This window comes from Microplitis mediator, chromosome 1 (assembly GCF_029852145.1).
Source record: "Microplitis mediator isolate UGA2020A chromosome 1, iyMicMedi2.1, whole genome shotgun sequence".
In the NCBI taxonomy this organism is placed as follows: Eukaryota; Metazoa; Arthropoda; class Insecta; order Hymenoptera; family Braconidae; genus Microplitis; species Microplitis mediator.
In genome coordinates, this window is record NC_079969.1 from 9,845,592 (window position 1) to 9,863,519 (window position 17,928).

Genomic DNA, 17,928 nt, shown 5'->3' on the forward strand with positions numbered 1-17,928 from the left:
ATCGAGACTCCGTGAATCACAATCAGGAACTGTAGCAAGTTTTAGATCTTCATAATTTATTATCTTTGAGATAATTATTTTAGCTGAAAAGATAATTTTGGGAAGATTAACTATCTGGATGCAGGAAAAATTATCTAGACTGCAAGCGGGTAAGGATGGTAGAGTAATTGTTAACTTGCCTAGTGAGAATTCAAGAAAGTTTTGAATTTTGGTGATAGATGGCGCCGAATGGTCGGTTTTGAACGCTGCCATTGTGGGAAACTTGCAATTTAGGGTGAATCGAATATATGACAATAAAGTTAGCAGACATTTAACAATATTTGGATATTTTTTAACAAAAAAAAAAAATATTTTGAAAAATTGCACGTATAGTTTATTAAATTTTCACAAGTGCATTTTTTTAGAAATATTTTTTTTTTATTATTTTTATTATTTATTTGTTAAAAACAATTATTTAAATTTCAAATGTCTGCGAATATTAATAATCGATAAGAAATTCAAATAAAATAATTTAGACTTCTGAATAATTTTTTAATTTAAAAATCTTCGAATTTAAGTTTAATAATTCGAAAGTAATAATATTACTACATGATAATAATTTTTTCAACAAATCAATTACGAAAAAACAAAAACTAAAAATATGCACATGTAGTAAATTTAAAAAATTTCGGGAGTAATTTTTTCAATTATTTTTTTTTTTATGTTTAAAAAAAAAAGTCTAAAAATTATTAGACGTCGGCTAACTTCAGTATCATCGAAAGCTTTGGGTTCCTTGAAAAAAGGATTAAAATTGAGTTTAATTATTGAAACTAAATAAAAAATTCGGATTTTTTTTTTTTTTTTAAGAAATCATTTATTTCTGATTTATTTAATGTATTTTTATGTAATTATTCATTGAGTAGTCGTAATATCTATTGGAATAATAAATTCAAAAATTTTTGCACAGTGTATTTAAACTGCCTAAGGCTCATCCTAAGATCTCCTCAGTACAAAAATAAAATAAAACATTATCTTGATCCAAAAAATCGGTAACAAATCCAACGGAACCTTTTGGCACAAAATATTTTGGGTTCACTTGTCAATTGGCAATTACTCTTTACCTTGAAGTTGATCCCACAAATTCTCGGTAGATTTTTTGGCCTTCTTCAGATGCATTTCGAGAGCTCTAGAAAATATAACAAACAACAAACAGTAAGTAAATAAATAACACCAACAAAATAACAACGACAGAATAAAAAAAAATTATAAAATGAAATATTTAGTTAATTTTTGCCGATCAATTTCTCGACTTTATACGCGAGTTGTATGTGAGTGTGTATGTCACATCATTTAGACTAACTAACGAGTTGAGAATCGATAGGCTTCATTGTAGTCTTCGTAGAAGTTAACAAGACCCTCGACGACTGAAGACTGAAGACGACGCACTGCGTTCGCGCATCTTACAAATAATCTCATTTATTATTAATCCGAATTGTACAGTACCAGTAACGTCATCCTCTCATTACGCAATTACCCAATTTGCATAGTTATTATAAGTTCCAAGATTATTATAACAATGAAACATTGTATCAACGACAATAACGTCAGCAGACATTCTGGCGTCTCAACCAATTTACTGGAGACTTTAAGCCCTCGGGTGTGTCGTTCGAACAATGCAGGTATTAACATTTAACTTCTTTCTTCTAAGTATCGTGGGCGTATGGAAACCGCAAGGGTGGCGTGGAATAAAAGCAACTATCTATTCCATTTACCAAACTATTATAATAATTCTCAACCACCTTTTCTTGCTGTCTCTTTTGTTGGACATACAGTTCAAAAATATTAAAATCGACAATTTAGCGTTGATTTTTATTCTTCTCATAATCCGGCAAAAAATCGTCTGCATAGTTGGAAATTGTCCTGGCATTAAACATATAATTGTTTCACTAAAAAAGAGTCCCTTCAAACTTGAAGATAGTAAAGAAGAATTTATTTTTTTACGATTTGAAAAAATAGCAAGGTAAGTCCTAAGCACGATTTGAATCCAGTTCACAGAATTTTTAATTTTATTTTTTTCAGAAATATTATTACATACTATCCGATGATATATATAAGTAACCTATCAGTGCAATGTACAGGTTTCATAGCTGCGATGGATCCTCCTTACGCCCTTCCCTACAATGGCTGGTTCCCTTATAATTACACTCGAACATCAAAAACCTACTGGGCGACAGCCGTTTACCAAATGCTTGTAGCATTTACTATGGGAAGCATTAATGCAATATCAGACATGTTGCTGCCATGTATAATGTGTTACATGTGTGGGCACATTCACATTTTGAGATACAGATTTCGAGTTATGACTGAAAAATTGCGAATAATGTCAGATAATAATGAACCGGAAGACGAAATAATTTCCACTGAGCAAAAATTGATAGCCGATTGGGTTAAATTTCACATTGATATTTTAAAGTTCGTATTTTTTTTTCTGAAATAAAAAAAAAATTACAATCAATTTTTTCTAGTTTATTTAAATATACAAATAAAATATTTTCAACCGTAATATTCATGCAATACACTATAAGCTCACTAGTTCTTTGTACGATTGCGTATTTATTGTCGCACATGGAACCAATGACAATGGGATTCGCTGGAAATTTCGGATTTTTGACTGCCATGTTTATACAAATATTGCTGCCTTGTTATTTCGCTGATAAATTAACTTTTGAGGTGAGTATGTGGGGCATTCCACGCCAAATCGACCACTTTTGAGCCTGACCCCTTTAGATTTGGCTGAAAATTTTTTTTCTTTTTCTACCACATCAGAAACGTTTCTCACAATTTTTTAAAATTTTTTCACCCAACCAACAAAAAGTTATAAATTTTTGAAACAAATGGCTTTTTTTATATTAAATGGCTATAACTTTTCAAAATTTGACTGATTCGGTTCGATTTCTGATATCTCTCGAACAAATTAACCGATTAAGATGGTTGAGGTGGCATTCGACGCGGCTTATAAAGTTCTAGAGCTGATTAGATTTTGAAGTCGATCGTTTAAGTCGTTTCTGAGAAATCACTAAAAAACTAAAAAAAAGAATTTTTTGTTTTTTGTAATTCGCCAATATTTGCGAGTCTACTTGATCAAATGATCTAAAATTTTCAGGAAAGTTGAGGGTCAATAAGCTCTTTCGATTGCCACCTCAACCATCCAAATCGATTCATTAGTTAAAAAGTTACAAAGAGTTTACACACACACACACACACACACACACACACACACACACACACACACACACACACACACACACACACACACACACACACACACACACACACACACACACATACACACACACACACACACACACACACACACACACACACATACATACATACAGACACTCGGACATCATTCTGAAAATAGTCAGAATAGCTTCCTAGAACCTCAAAACGTCGACATCTGATGAAAACTCGACTTTCGAAAATCGGGATGAAAACAATAACTTCCCAATTTTTCGAAAATCGTCGATTTTCTTAGCGGGAAGTTAAAAAAAAATAAAAACAATAAATTTAAATGGTAATCATCAAACAAATTTGATTTTTTTTCGAAAAATCAAGTTAAAAAATAGTCGGACGTTTTGAATAATTTTTTTGTATTTTTTTCTGAAAATTGCATTCAAAAACGAAAAAAATTAAAAAAAAAAAGTTTTCGTTCGGTCCATTTTTGAACAAATGCTGGGAATTCTAAAAAAAAAATTCTTTTAACCATAAAACAATGAGTGTAGAAGAATTTTTTTTTGAATGCCCTTCATTTGTCCAAAAATAAACCAAACAAAAACTTGTTGTCTTTATTTTTTTCGTTTTTGAATGCAATTTTCAGAAAAAAATACAAAAAAATTATTCTGAACGTCCGACTATTTTTTAACTTGATTTTTCGAAAAACAAAACAAATTTGGTTGATGATTACCATTTAAATTTATTGTTTTTATTTTTCTTTTTTTTCTAAATTTAAGTTCTCTGAGCACTCAAAAATTTTTAGCATGGTGTTATGAGAAATAAGGCTAGTTGAAAAAAAATTTTTTTTTTTAACTGGAAAAAATAAATATAAATCGAAAAAACATCGCTGTGAAAAAATTTGAGAATTTGAAGAAAATGTCAAAGTTTTATATAATAAAAAAAAATCAAAAATCAAAAGTGGTAAACATCGAAAAATTTTCGATCTTTCCAAAAATCTAACAAAAATCAATGAAGATAGATTGCAACAATTTTTTTGTATTTTTTTTTTGAAAATTACATTTAAAAACCAAAATTTTGAAAAAAAAACCTCCAAATCAGTCGAATTTTGAAAAATTTATAGCCATTTAAAATAAAAAAAGCCATTTGTTTCAAAAATTTATAACTTTTTGTTGGTTGGGTGAAAAAATTTGAAAAAATTATGAGAAACGTTTCTGTTGTGCTAGAAAAAGAAAAAAAATTTTCAGCCAAATCTAAAGGGGTCGGGTTCAAAAGTGGTCGATTTGGCGTGGAATGCCCCATATATATTAGGGTGATCTTAATGAAGGTCACTTTTGAATTGTAATAGTTACGCCCCTTCCCTGACGGACCCAACTTACGGTAAATTACGGGAAATCCACCAAGGGCTCAAACTCATCCAAATAATTAAAAAATTATTCCTGTAAAGTTGTGGCTCGTAACCCTAATCTGTTGAATGTGGGTTGTTTGTATCCAAATATTCTACTGTATAAACAGCCTACATACCTCCGAATTTTGATGAAAATGTTTATTAAAAAGTAACTAAATTAGAAAAGAATAGAATTTTTGTATTCTGTTTCTAATTTGTTATTTAATCATTTTGGCGATGCAGGGATAATCGCAGATATGCGAATGATTGAATTTCTAATCGAGTTAGAATTTTTCCATTTAGAGAAAAAAAAACACTAGTCTTATCAACGACCATACACGCTTCACTGAGACTCGAACCCGGGACCCTACGTACGAAAGACCGACGGTTTAACATTTTTTTTTTTTTTTTTTTAATATAAATATCCTTTATTGCTCAGTACATTTTCGGTGTTTTACAGGTCAAGATAATTATAAAAATTTTTACATGTCATTAATATTTTTATTCAATACTATGTTGAGATCATGGCATTGTGATACGCTTCTCTTCTCTCTTCTGTGCTTTGGATTTGTTGTTGGTTTATTTTTTTTTTTAACGTGTTAATTTTTCTGACTATTTTTGTTTTTATTTTTAATGCTCAGGAAAAATTTGAGTTTTATAAACCCTGGCACGCTGTAAAAAACGAATCGTCAAAGTGTAAAAAAAAACGTGTGTTAAAATTCTGAGTGTTCAATTTTTAACACTTTTGTACGTTTAACGAAGTTTTCATCTTGCTTACACTGTCACAATTGATTGATTTTTTAACACACAAAAATTTTACTTTATTCGAAAGTAACACATTTTATATGTTACTGCCAAATCAACACAAAATATATTAAAAATAATGTCGACCATCACAAAAGAATTCTTGGAAAATTTTTACTTTTAGCTTATACGTGTGTAATTTTTTTTAATACTCACAACATGTTAAAATAACATCTATAAATAAGAGTATAACGTTCGTTTTACACACGATATGTGTTGATTTTGACGAATCTTTTTTTACTGTATTGATAGAGCAAAACTTGCTATGTCAACAAAAAAATTTCCCTTAAGCAAAATTGGGAAAATGCCCGTTTTCTTCTCACCGTATAGATTTTTTTTCTTTCACTTTTTTTTTGAAGTTATTTTACTGAGTTTCCAGTTGTCATAAAAAAAAAGTTTTTTCCCAGGCGGGCAATACGGACCGACCCAAAAAAAGTAGAAAGAATATTTTTTATTTAAAAAAAAATGACTATAATGAAACTGCTTATATTTAATCTCTATCAGTGAAAAAAAGATTTGCAAAACTGTTAGTAAATAAAGATGTCAAAGAAATCAAATTATTTAACATGAATTGTTTGTATAAAATTTAAATATAGCGAAGACGACGTCATATGTATTTTTTATGGTCAACGATACATTGAGTTCACTGAAAATTTCCTAAAATAAAAAATTTTATCAAAATTTTGGAGTGGTCCGTCCCCCCCCCTCCTTTCCCTATGTGTGTATATTAATTTCCGATATACCGTGAGCTAAATTTGAATCCTACACTTGAGGACTAGTGACTACTAATTAAAGACTAATTTTCACTCATATTAATGAACATAAAGTTTTTAGATATATCTACGGGAATTTATGACACAAATTGGTACCACTTAAGTAACAATATTCGTAGATCGATAGTAATCATACTCCGAAAAACTTACCGACCTGTTACGTTGACGAGTGGATTTTTTATAGTTTTATCCCTTGAGTCCTTCACCAAAGTAAGCTTAACATTTATTTAGTTATTTCTATTAATAATATAAATATCACAGATAAATATTTTTCCAGGTCATAAAACTTGCTTATACTATCTACAATGTGCTAGAATGAAATGTTATATATTTATATTTATGAGTATAGTCGAGAAATAAATAAATAAATGAATATAGTTATGGCATTTGTTGAGCAAGTGACGATTAATAAATATGTTGATATAGTCAATTAATTATTGGTCTTAATAATTTTGTTTTTCCAAATCGGTAATTAAAAAGTATCAGTATTCTGTAAAATGGATATAAGGATAAAATAGGCTGGATGTATGCATTTTTAATTGTATAGGTTAGTAGAAGATTAAAAGCGCATTTTAACGAGCCCCAAAAAGACGGAGTTATTTTTTCCGAGTCGCGAAAGGTACAGATATATTTATTTACACATATACATGTATATATTAATAGTATATTGTACAAGTGCAGTAAGTTGTCAATTGCCCATGAGAGCGAAGTTGAGTAATCGACAACACCGCACAAATTGAACATACTTTTTAACTTCCCGTTAAAAAAATCGACGATTTTTGAGAATTTCGGGAAGTTATTGTTTTCACCCCGATTTGCAAAAATCGAGTTTTCATCAGATGTCGACGTTTTGAGGTCCTAGGAAGCTATTCTGACTATTTTCAGAACGATGTCCGTGTGTGTAGCGTGTGCTCAAGGAGCTCGAAAACAGCGGGAAGTTTTGGAGCTGACCCGAAGGGCCAACCGATACCCAGATTATTCTGTAAAAAAAAAAAAAATGATCATCCTCCGAATTTATAGGCTAACTTTTTGTTTCATATTGTTTCGAGTATTTTCAAAAAAATTTTTTCAAAATCGGTACATCTATCGGAATTATGATCTTTGACTATTTTTTCGAGCGCATCGATCCCCTTGTAGGAAAAAAAATATTGACAATGGGGCCGGTCTTGGCACAATACTGGGCTACTCAGGCTCGGCCTCCAAAGGTTGGTCTGAGATCCAACCAACGTTCAAGTGACGAGCCTCGGTTCGCCAGTGTTGGGCCAAGATTCAGCCATTACTCAAGTAATAAGCCTTGGTTGCGAGAGCGGGTGTGTGTGTAAGTGTACGTGTGTGGTTGTGCGTGTGTGTCCGAATATGTGTGTGCATGTGTGTTTGCGTATCAGCTGATAAGTAATGTAATACGCGAGTTTTTACTTCGATTTTATTTAGTGAAGTTATTTTTTATTAGTAATATTTTCAAAACTCCTCTCCTGAGTGAATTTCACTCCGGAGAGATTAAATTAATAAAAAATTATCTACTCCACGAAAACCCCCCTTCGGGGGGAATTTCGCTCCGAGGGGAGTGAATAATTAAAAATTCATTCACTCCGCATTCACTCCACGAATTTTTTACAGTGTATGTTCTTAGCGAGTAATTATTTTTTTTTTATTTCACGTATAAAATAGTAGAAATTTAATAAATATTTTAAAGTTAAATCACATTTTAATATTTGAACCACTAGTAACTAATTATTTTTATTAACATTATGCTATTATATTACATTCAATACCTTAACATTTGAAATTGTTTTTCTATCATAAATTGAAATAGTGTTAACTAGCATTATTTTAAATCACATTCAGCATATTAACGTTTCACATCTCAATGAAATAATGAATTACATTATAAGATTTCTTTTACATTACATTGAATATCACATTCGCCATTTTAACACTTAAGTGCACTACATTGTAATAAATATCATTTGAAAAAATTACGAATAAATATAAAAAAAAGTTATCCATCGCTTACATTACTCATATATATATCATATTTTTCACACAGACAATCCTTGATAACTGAACGCGCAGCACATCACGCGCAAAAATTTCACGTACAAGCATTTGAATTTTAAAATAAGTTTGATGAAAATTAAAATAGCAATATTAAAATTCAATATGTCTTTGAATTTTTAAAACTTGCTTTGAAAATTTGAAAAACAAGTATTAATTTAAAGTACGTTTATTCAAATTCATATTTTTTTTTCTTAACTTTGAAGACCAGCTTGATTACTAAGTTACGTACATTAAATTTTAAGCTCTTTTTATTGGAAATAAAATTCAAATATCTAGTTATGAAAATTCAATCCCTTTTTTATTGTAATTTTCAAATTATTTTTAACAGTGTATGTAAGTGCGTATAAGGCATTCCAGTGACTTAGTGACAAGCGCGAGGATCGATCGACTTTAATGTAGTCTTCGTAGAAGTTTCAAAGACCACCAAAGACTGAGGGCTCCAAGCCGACGCACTTTGACTGCGCAGCTCATAAATAATCTCACTTATTATTAATTCGCTTTCTACAGTACCCGGAAAATTGTCCTCTATTACGCAATTACCCAATTTACATAATTACTATTAGCGGCTATTATTATAATGACGAATGTATTGAATTTGTCTCCACGAAAATTCGAAGTCCTAGACAATGCGCTAGACAATCTGGCGTTTGCAAACGATTAACTGGTGACTCTAGACCTATAGGTTTGTCTTAAGCACAATGGAAGTATTGAAATTTAATTTCTGTCTTCTCAGTATAATGGGGGTTTGGAAACCGCGAGGGTGGCGCGGTATCAAAGCTATTTTCTATTACATTTATCGATCTTTCGTAGTTATTGTTATTCTCAATTCCTTAGTATCCGGCATCTTAGACCTAAGATTGAAAAACGTCGAACTCGACACCTTCGTCGACAATTTATCGTTGACCCTCGCATGGGTCGTCGCCCGGCAGAAAGTCGTCTGTGTGATCGAAAATCGCTGTGGCATCACTCGCATAATTGATTCACTAGAACAAAAACCCTTCAAACTCCGCGACTATCGAGAGGAACTCATTTTCCAGCGATTTAAGAAACTTGCAAGGTAAGTCCTAAGTTCGCAGTTCGAATCCCGTCCAGCTCATTTTTAATTTTTCTTTTTTTTTTCTTTCGTTTTACAGAACTATATTTACTTTTTACCCGTTATTATTTATGAGCGCACTACTGACAGATGCTATAGGCCACATATCTGTCATGAATCCACCCTATGCTCTCCCGTACCCAGGCTGGTATCCCTACAATTACACCCGCACAACTAAAATATACTGGACAACGGCTATCTATCAAGTATACTCAATATTCACCACGGCGACTATTAATTTAATATTAGATTTGTTGCTGCCATGCATAATGTGCTACATGTGCGGGCACATACACATTCTAAGACACAGATTTAAAGTCACAACAGAAAAATTACAAATGATGTTGGAAAACCATGAACCTCAAGACGAAATAATTGCCGCTGAGCGCAAAATGATGGCCGAGTGGGTCGAAAATCACAGTGACATTTTAAAGTTTGTATTTTTTTTTAAATTTTTTTCCAGAACTAAAAAAAAAAGAAATTTTTTTCAGTTTAGTTAAATTCATCAATAACATATTCGAGAGAGTGATATTTGTTCAGTATACTGTGAGCTCACTTCTTCTCTGTACCATCGCATTCTTACTATCGCACACTGAGCCATGGACGCCGAAATTTGCTGGAAATTTAGCATTTTTTGCAACGATGGTTTCTCAAATATTGTTGCCATGTTATTGCGCTGATAAACTGAGTTTTGAAGTAAGTATTTAAAGCAAAAGAGATTTTAGTCATCGAGTATAAAATTACCTCATAAAAATATATTGTTGGAGTAATCAACAATCAATATTTTTTATCGATGAAAAAAAAATGTTTTACGTGTTTATTTTGCCCAATAAAAATAAGAAACTACTCGATTTTATGGAAAATTATAAGTATACACCGTAAAAGTAGCGGTGTTAAAAGTGGACATTTTAACTCCGAGTGGTGTTAAGATACCGGTGTAAATGCGGGGTAAACTGCGTCCGTTCAGAGTATTAACTTTGGGAAGCTTATAAAACGCAAAAAATATCTTCACTCACACACACGGACTCAAATCCGCGAGCACACACGCGCACACTCGCACTCACACACACACACTCAAACACTCGAGCACACCACACACGCACACTGTTTAACTGTAGTGATCGAGTTAGTAAAAATATTCCTTTATAAGTAACATGGGAAAAATTTTTTTTTCGACTTTGATATTTTATAACTCGTTAAGGGATCAGTGAATAGACACGACTATGACATATTTTTTAGAGAATGCTTTATAAGAAATGTCTTATAATTTTTTGATAAATCAGGGCATTCAATTCTCTACAAAAATTTGTTTTGGTCGTTTCAATTTACTGATCCACTAACGAGTTATAAAATTTCAAAATTAAAAAAAAAATTTTTCCCATGTTATGTAAATAGGAAATCTTATTTAGGCAAGAGCAAGCTCTATAATTGAGTGAGAAAGCTTTATTTGTTGGCTAAATTTTTATTTTTTACATACAACACAATTTTCGTATGGAACTGAAAAAGAAAATACCGATTTTATTTAGCACAGCCTAATTTGTATATGCCGTAAACTAGATTCGTACTGTAAGTTTACAAATAAAATTGTAATAATTATGATAACAAATTAATAAGTTTTTAGATATATCTACCACAATATATGACACAAATTGGTATCACTTAAGCAACAATGTCCGCAAATCGGTAGTAATTATTCTCCGACAATCTTATCGACCTGTTATGATAACGAGCAGTTTTTTTATCGTTTTATCCCTTGAATCCTTTACTAAGGTGAGTTCATTATTTATTTAATTATAGTTACTACTATGCATTATATAATGACAAATACATTCTTTAACAGGTTATAAAACTTGCGTACACTATTTACAATGTTCTGCAATGAATTATTAAATGGATTTATATGTACTGTTGGGACCCCGCGAAGAAATAAATATATTTCTGAAAATAGAAATCAAAAATATATAAATTATGTATTTTGAAATATATTAATTCTATATTTCAAAATATAAACATAATAGATCAAAATTTTCCGTTACCAATCTATTTCGTAGATGTAGACAATATATTCGTTATAGTAGAAATGAAATATATCTTCATTATATAGAGATTATAAAAAAATTATAAAAAAAAAAAATGTATTCTATATATGTACTTTAATTTATCGTTTTTTCAGTATACATAAAAACTTAAGCTTTTAAATGACATTTATATTTCAAATTTAAGATAAATGAACTAACCTAATATACAGACCTAATTTAAATATAATTAAAAATTAAATACGAAAGTTTTTCCAAACAATTGTTATTAGAAAGAAAAACATCAATAAAAAAAATCCCCGTGGGCCAGCCCTAAAACTTCACGCTGTTGTCGAGCTCAGGGAGCCTGAAAACAGCGGGAAGTTTTGGGGCTGGCCCGCAGTGCCAACTGTTGCCCAGATTTTTAACTTCCCGCTAAAAGAATCGATGATTTTCGAAAAATTCGGGAAGTTATTGTTTTCACCCCGATTTTCGAAAATCGAGTTTTCATCAGATGTCGACGTTTTGAGGTCTTAGAGGGCTATTCTGACTTTTTTCAGGATGATGCCCGATTCTCTGTATGTGTGTGTGTGTGTGTGTGTGTGCACGGTCTATAACTTTTTAACTAATGAACCGATTTGTATGGTTAAGGCGACAATCCAAAGAGCTTGTTGGCCATTAACTTTCCTGATAATTTCCGATCATTTGATCAAGTAGACTCGAATATAATTGCGAATTACAAAAAAAGAAATTTTTTTTTTTAGTTTTTTATTGGGTTGCGTAACAGTTCAACCAAAGACAAAATAACCACGACAAAATAACCGAATGACAAAATAACCGCCCTTTTATCATGGTTTTTGTGTGTTTTGTCGTCGGTTATTTTGTCTGCGGTTATTTAAGCGTGACACCTTCTATTGATTTCTCAGAAACGAGTCGAACGATCGACTTCAAAATCTAATCAGCTCTAGAACTTTGTGAAACGCGTCGATCGCCGCCTTAATCATCTTAATCGGTTAATTTGTTCGAGAGATATCGTTGGAGAAAGATATGGTGAGAAACGGGTTTTTCCAAATATCTGCGAAACGGCTGAACCGATCGATTTAAAATTTTTATCAGCTCTAGAATTCAAAAAAACGCGCCGATTGCCACCTCAAAACATGTTTTCTTATGAGCTTTCCAAACTCAAACAAATATTGTACATTATAAAATGTTATTTTCTCAACTCTTCGTCGTCGATATCTTTTAAACTAATTGACGAATTTTGATTTTCAATGTATTAATCAGCCCGTTTTATTGAGTTTTCGAGCTAATTAAATTTTTGAAATGATTAGTGCAGTCGTTTTGAAGATATTTGCGCAAAACCTTCTTTTACAATTTTTTCTCCAACGATACTCGGCGAGAAAAATATGGTCAGAATGACTATCCAATGTATCTTCAAATGACGTATCATCAGAATAACAATTCGTACACCTTATTTAAAAATACTCACATGTTAATTTAACCACTCAAACAAGAAAGCAGAAAAATTTTTTTTTCTTATTTAAAAAAAAAAGTCACTATAATAAAATTGCTTATATCTAATCTAAGTGAAAAAAGAGATTTGCAATACTGTTAGTAAATTAAAATGCCCAAAAAACAAATTTATTTGAAATAAATGAATAATTAATAAAAAATTTTATTATAGCGAAGAAGTAACCGTATTTATTTTTGTGGCCAACGATATATTCAGCTCACTGAACAGTTAAATGAAGGATTTGTGAAAAATTTCCATTAAAATCCAACGGTACATTTTGTCACTAAATTTATTTACGTTCACTTGTCAATTGGCAACTACCCTCGGCTTAAAATTGGCCCGGTAAACTTTCGGTAGATTTTTTTTAGCCTTTCTCAGATGCATTTTGAGGGCCCTAGAAAATATCACAAACAACAAACAATAAGACAATAAAGAAAAACAAAATTAAAAAACGTTATGAAAATTCAAATATTTAGAAAACTTTTGACGCAAGTCGTATATAAGTGCGTATAAGGCATCCCAGTGACTTAGTGACTCGAGGATCGATAGACTTCATTGTAGTCTTCGTAGATGTTTCAAAGACCAACAAAGACTGAGGGCTCCAAGCCGACGCACTTTGTCTGCGCAGCTCATAAATAATCTCACTTATTATTAACTCGCTTTCTACAGTACCCGGAAAATTGTCCTCTATTACGCAATTACCCAATTTACATAATTATTATTAGCGGCTATTATTATAATGACGAATGTATTGAATTTGTCTCCACGAAAATTCGAAGTCCTAGACAATGCGCTAGACAATCTGGCGTTTGCAAACGATTAACTGGTGGCTCTAGACCTATAGGTTTGTCTTAAGCACAATGGAAGTATTAAAATTTAATTTCTGTCTTCTCAGTATAATGGGGGTTTGGAAACCGCGAGGGTGGCGCGGTATCAAAGCTATTTTCTATTACATTTATCGATCTTTCGTAGTTATTATTACTCTCAATCTCTTAGTATCCGGTATCTTAGACCTAAAATTGAAAACCGTCAAACTCGACGCTTTCGTCGACAACTTATCGTTGACCCTCGCATGGGTCGTTGTCCGGCAGAAACTCGTCTGTGTGATCGAAAATCGCTGTGGCATCACTCGCATAATTGACTCACTAGAAAAAAATTCCTTCAAACTCCGAGACTATCGAGAGGAACTAATTTTCCAGCGATTTAAGAAACTTGCAAGGTAAGCCCTAAGTTCGCAGTTCGAATCCCGTCCACCTCATTTAAAATTTTTTTTTGTTTCACAGAACTATATTTATTTACTACCCGTTATTATTTATGAGCTCACTACTGGCATATTCTTCAGGCCACATGTCTGTCATGGATCCACCCTATGCTCTCCCTTACCAAGGTTGGTTCCCCTACAATTACACTCGTACAACTCAAATATACTGGGCGACGGCTATCTATCAACTGTACGCAGTATTCACCACGGCGACTATTAATTTAATATTAGATTTGTTGCTGCCATGCATAATGTGCTACATTTGCGGGCACATACACATTCTAAGACACAGATTTGAAGTTATGACAAAAAAATTACATATAATGTCGGAAAATGATGAACCTCAAGACGAAATAATTGCCGCTGAGCGCAAAATGATGGCCGAGTGGGTCGAAAATCACAGTGATATTTTAAAGTTTGTATTTTAAAAAAAATTTTTTTTTCCAGAACAAAAAAAAAAATTTTTTTTTAGTTTAGTTAAATTTATCAATAATATGTTTGAGAGAGTGATATTTGTACAGTATACTGTAAGCTCACTTCTCCTCTGCACCATCGCATTCTTACTGTCGCACACTGAGCCTTGGACGATGAAATTTGCTGGAAATATATCATTTTTGGCAGCGATGTTCTTTCAAATATTGTTGCCGTGTTATTGCGCTGATAAATTGACTCATGAAGTAAGTATTTAAAGTAACGTAGTGTTTAAAGATGCAGAAGAAAACCTGTGTTCGGAATAGCCTACCGTGTGGCACGTTGTCCCTTATTCTATCCCACCTATTTCTGTACACTGTAAACAATTCGCGGAGTGAATGTGGATTAAATCCGGAGTGAATGCGGAGTGAATGAACTTTTAATTATTCACTCCCCTCGGAGTGAAATTCATTCCGGAGGGGAGTTTTAAAAATATTATTAATAAAATGTAACTCCACTATAAGTAAAATCGAAATAAAAATTCGCGTATTACAGTTCTGATCAACCGATACGCACACACACACGCACACACACCCGAACACAGACACGCACATATTCGCACACACCCGAACACACATACGCACATATTCGCACACACGCGCACACCCGAACACACGCACGCACATCCGAACACATGCACGCACATCCGAACACACACACGCACACATTTGCACACTCACACGCACACATTTGCACACTCACACGCGCACTCACGCACGCACACACATCCACAGACACGCGCACACACAGACAGTCGCACTCGCACACACACGCTGTTTAAAAATTTAATATAAATTAATTTAAATGTTAAAACTCCGGAACGGAGTGAATTCGGAGTGAAATAAAATCCGCGTCACTCCGAGATCACTCCGCTAAAAAAAACTCCCAATTCACTCCGCAAGCGGAGTGATTTTTTTTAAAACTCCGGAACTCCGAGTGGCGGAGTGAATCCGGAGTGAATTCGGATTTAATTTCAATCCGGATTCACTCCGGATTTTTTACAGTGTACACTCATCCACGTTGTTAAAGTAAAAGAGATTTGAGTCATCGAGTTCAAAATTACCTCAAAAAAATATATTGTTGAAGTAATCAACAATCAATATTTTTTATCGATGAAAAAAAAATGTTTTACGTGTTTATTTTGCTCAATGAAAATAAGAGACTACGCGATTTTTTCGAAAGTTAAAAATATATTTATCTTGTTTTCTGCATAAACCGATAGAAGATTTAGCCCTTTAAAGTGGCAACCCCCTTGCTACATGCATCTTTATATATTATATATTATATGTGATATAAAAATATAAGATCCATAGGCGCTGGGTGGGAGAAAGAAGGTGCAAATGGAGTAAACCCAAAATTTTATGAAAAAAAAGTGTTTTTAATAATATTTTTTGAACACATATATTTACCGCAAACTAGATTTGTGCTATACGTTTACAAATAAGATTGTAATAATTATGTTAACAACTTAATAAGTTTCTAGATATATCTACAACAATATATGGCACGAATTGGTATCACTTAAGCAACAATGCCCGCAAATCGGTAGTAATTATTCTCCGACAATCTTATCGACCTGTTATAATAACGAGCAGTTTTTTTATCGTTTTATCCCTTGAATCCTTTACTAAAGTGAGTTCATTATTTATTTAATTATAGTTACTACTATGTATTATATAATGACAAATACATTCTTTAACAGGTTATAAAACTTGCGTACACCATTTACAATATTCTACAATGAATTATTTAATGAATCATGTGTACTGTTGAGACTGAAATAAATACATAAGTTTATGATATATGTACTTATATTTAATTATCGGTCTTAATAATTTTATTTTTCAAAGATTATCGGTACTGTTGTTCATTATGAAAGATACATATATTTCTAATATAGCACTGATATAAATATATATTATGAATTATCTAAAACTACTGAAGAACTTTGGTACTCATCTTAAAGGTCATTCGTTATCTTTTGAACTTCCCACTAAGAAAATGAAAGATTTTCGAAAAAGTGAAGTTATTGTTTTCACCCCGAATTGCGAAAATCGAGTTTTTATCAGATGTTGGCGTTTTAAGATCCTATACGGAAAGATTGGAACCCGACTGGTTACTGTTCAGCACCCGACCCACTACGGTGCAGAACAGTAACCAGTCGGGTTCCAATCTTTCCGTGTAGGAAAATATTCTGACTATTTTCAGGATGATGTCCGAGTGTCTGTATGTGTTTATGTGTAAACTCTTTATAACTTTTTAATTAATTATTCGATTTGAATGGCTTTGGTGGCAATCGAAAGAGCTTGCTAGCCATCAACTTTCCTATAAATTTTACGTTAATCAGTTTAATAGACTTAAAGATATATGAAATAAACCAAAAAAAAACAATTTTTTTTTAGTTTTTTCAAAATTTCTGAAAAACGACTCGATCGATCGACTCCAAAATCTAATTAGCTCTAAAACTCGATAAAACGCGTCGAATGCTGAAGAAGCCGTCTCAATCATATGATTCGTTTGAGAGATATCGCGGGAGAAAGAAATGGTAAAAAACAGTTTTTTACACATATCTTTGAAACAACTGAACCAAATAATTCCAAAATCTGATCAGCTCTTGAATTCAATAAAGCGCGTCAATTGCCATGTAACCATGAAAATCGGAGCATTCGTTCAAGAGATATTATCGATTAAAAAATCGACAAAAACGGTTTTTTGCGAATATCTTTAAAACGACAGACTCAATCATTTTTAAAACTTCGTCAGCTTTAGAACCCAATAAAACGCGCTGATCGCCACATTAAACATTAAAAACGCCACGTTAAAATCTTTGTTTTAATCACTCATGTTGATTTCTGCCTCGATACATTTATTTCATTGAACATTATCGAGAATAAAAATTTAAAGAACGCTTATTCATTAAGTATTTTCGATGTCTCGAATTTTTCAAGTTCAATATAAAACATACTGTTTTCAAGCTTGAAAACACCAATGTGTAATTAAAGGTATTGTTAAGTAAAAATATTAGAAGCAATCGACGTTGAATTCAATGACACCTTTTTCACTAAATTTATTTTTGTTCATTTGTCGATTGACAATTATCCTACAGCTAAAAATTGGCCCCGTAAATTTTCGATAGATTTTTTTTAGCCCTCCTCAGATGCATTTCGAAGGCCCTAGAAAATATAGCAAACAACAAACAGTAAATCGATAAATAACATTAAGAAACCACAACACTTATATAAAATAAAATTATAAATACTTGATGTTTAGAAAATTTTTGCCGATCAATCTCTTGATTTTGAACACAAGTTGCATGTAAGCCCATAAGGCATGTCACTGT

The 17,928-nt window shown here is 32.2% G+C and overlaps 3 protein-coding genes across 5 annotated transcripts; all 3 read left to right on the forward strand.

Annotated features, from left to right (window-relative positions):
• The first annotated feature begins 1,284 nt into the window (after positions 1-1,284).
• Positions 1,285-6,594, forward strand: LOC130663352 (odorant receptor 2a-like). 3 transcript variants are annotated; one of them, XM_057462534.1, is made up of 6 exons: positions 1,293-1,658; positions 1,812-1,999; positions 2,059-2,451; positions 2,505-2,709; positions 6,232-6,387; positions 6,455-6,594. In XM_057462534.1, exons 1-6 carry the CDS (start codon positions 1,653-1,655, stop codon positions 6,494-6,496), a joined length of 990 nt encoding a protein of 329 aa, XP_057318517.1. In that variant the 5' UTR covers positions 1,293-1,652; the 3' UTR covers positions 6,497-6,594. The 3 variants fall into 3 exon arrangements, with proteins under 3 accessions (XP_057318525.1, XP_057318509.1, XP_057318517.1); XM_057462526.1 differs by having other exon boundaries at positions 1,290-1,999; XM_057462542.1 differs by lacking the exon at positions 6,455-6,594 and having other exon boundaries at positions 1,285-1,999; positions 6,239-6,376.
• A 2,257-nt stretch (positions 6,595-8,851) lies between these two features.
• Positions 8,852-11,408, forward strand: LOC130663318 (odorant receptor 2a-like). The gene is made up of 5 exons (XM_057462469.1): positions 8,852-9,292; positions 9,369-9,761; positions 9,820-10,024; positions 10,943-11,098; positions 11,169-11,408. Exons 1-5 carry the CDS (start codon positions 8,934-8,936, stop codon positions 11,208-11,210), a joined length of 1,155 nt encoding a protein of 384 aa, XP_057318452.1. The 5' UTR covers positions 8,852-8,933; the 3' UTR covers positions 11,211-11,408.
• Positions 11,409-13,470: 2,062 nt separating this feature from the next.
• On the forward strand, positions 13,471-16,364 carry LOC130663332 (odorant receptor 2a-like). The gene is made up of 5 exons (XM_057462506.1): positions 13,471-14,075; positions 14,140-14,532; positions 14,590-14,794; positions 16,065-16,220; positions 16,291-16,364. The coding sequence occupies exons 1-5, from the start codon at positions 13,717-13,719 to the stop codon at positions 16,330-16,332; spliced, it is 1,155 nt and encodes a 384-aa protein (XP_057318489.1). The 5' UTR covers positions 13,471-13,716; the 3' UTR covers positions 16,333-16,364.
• Positions 16,365-17,928: the final 1,564 nt, after the last annotated feature.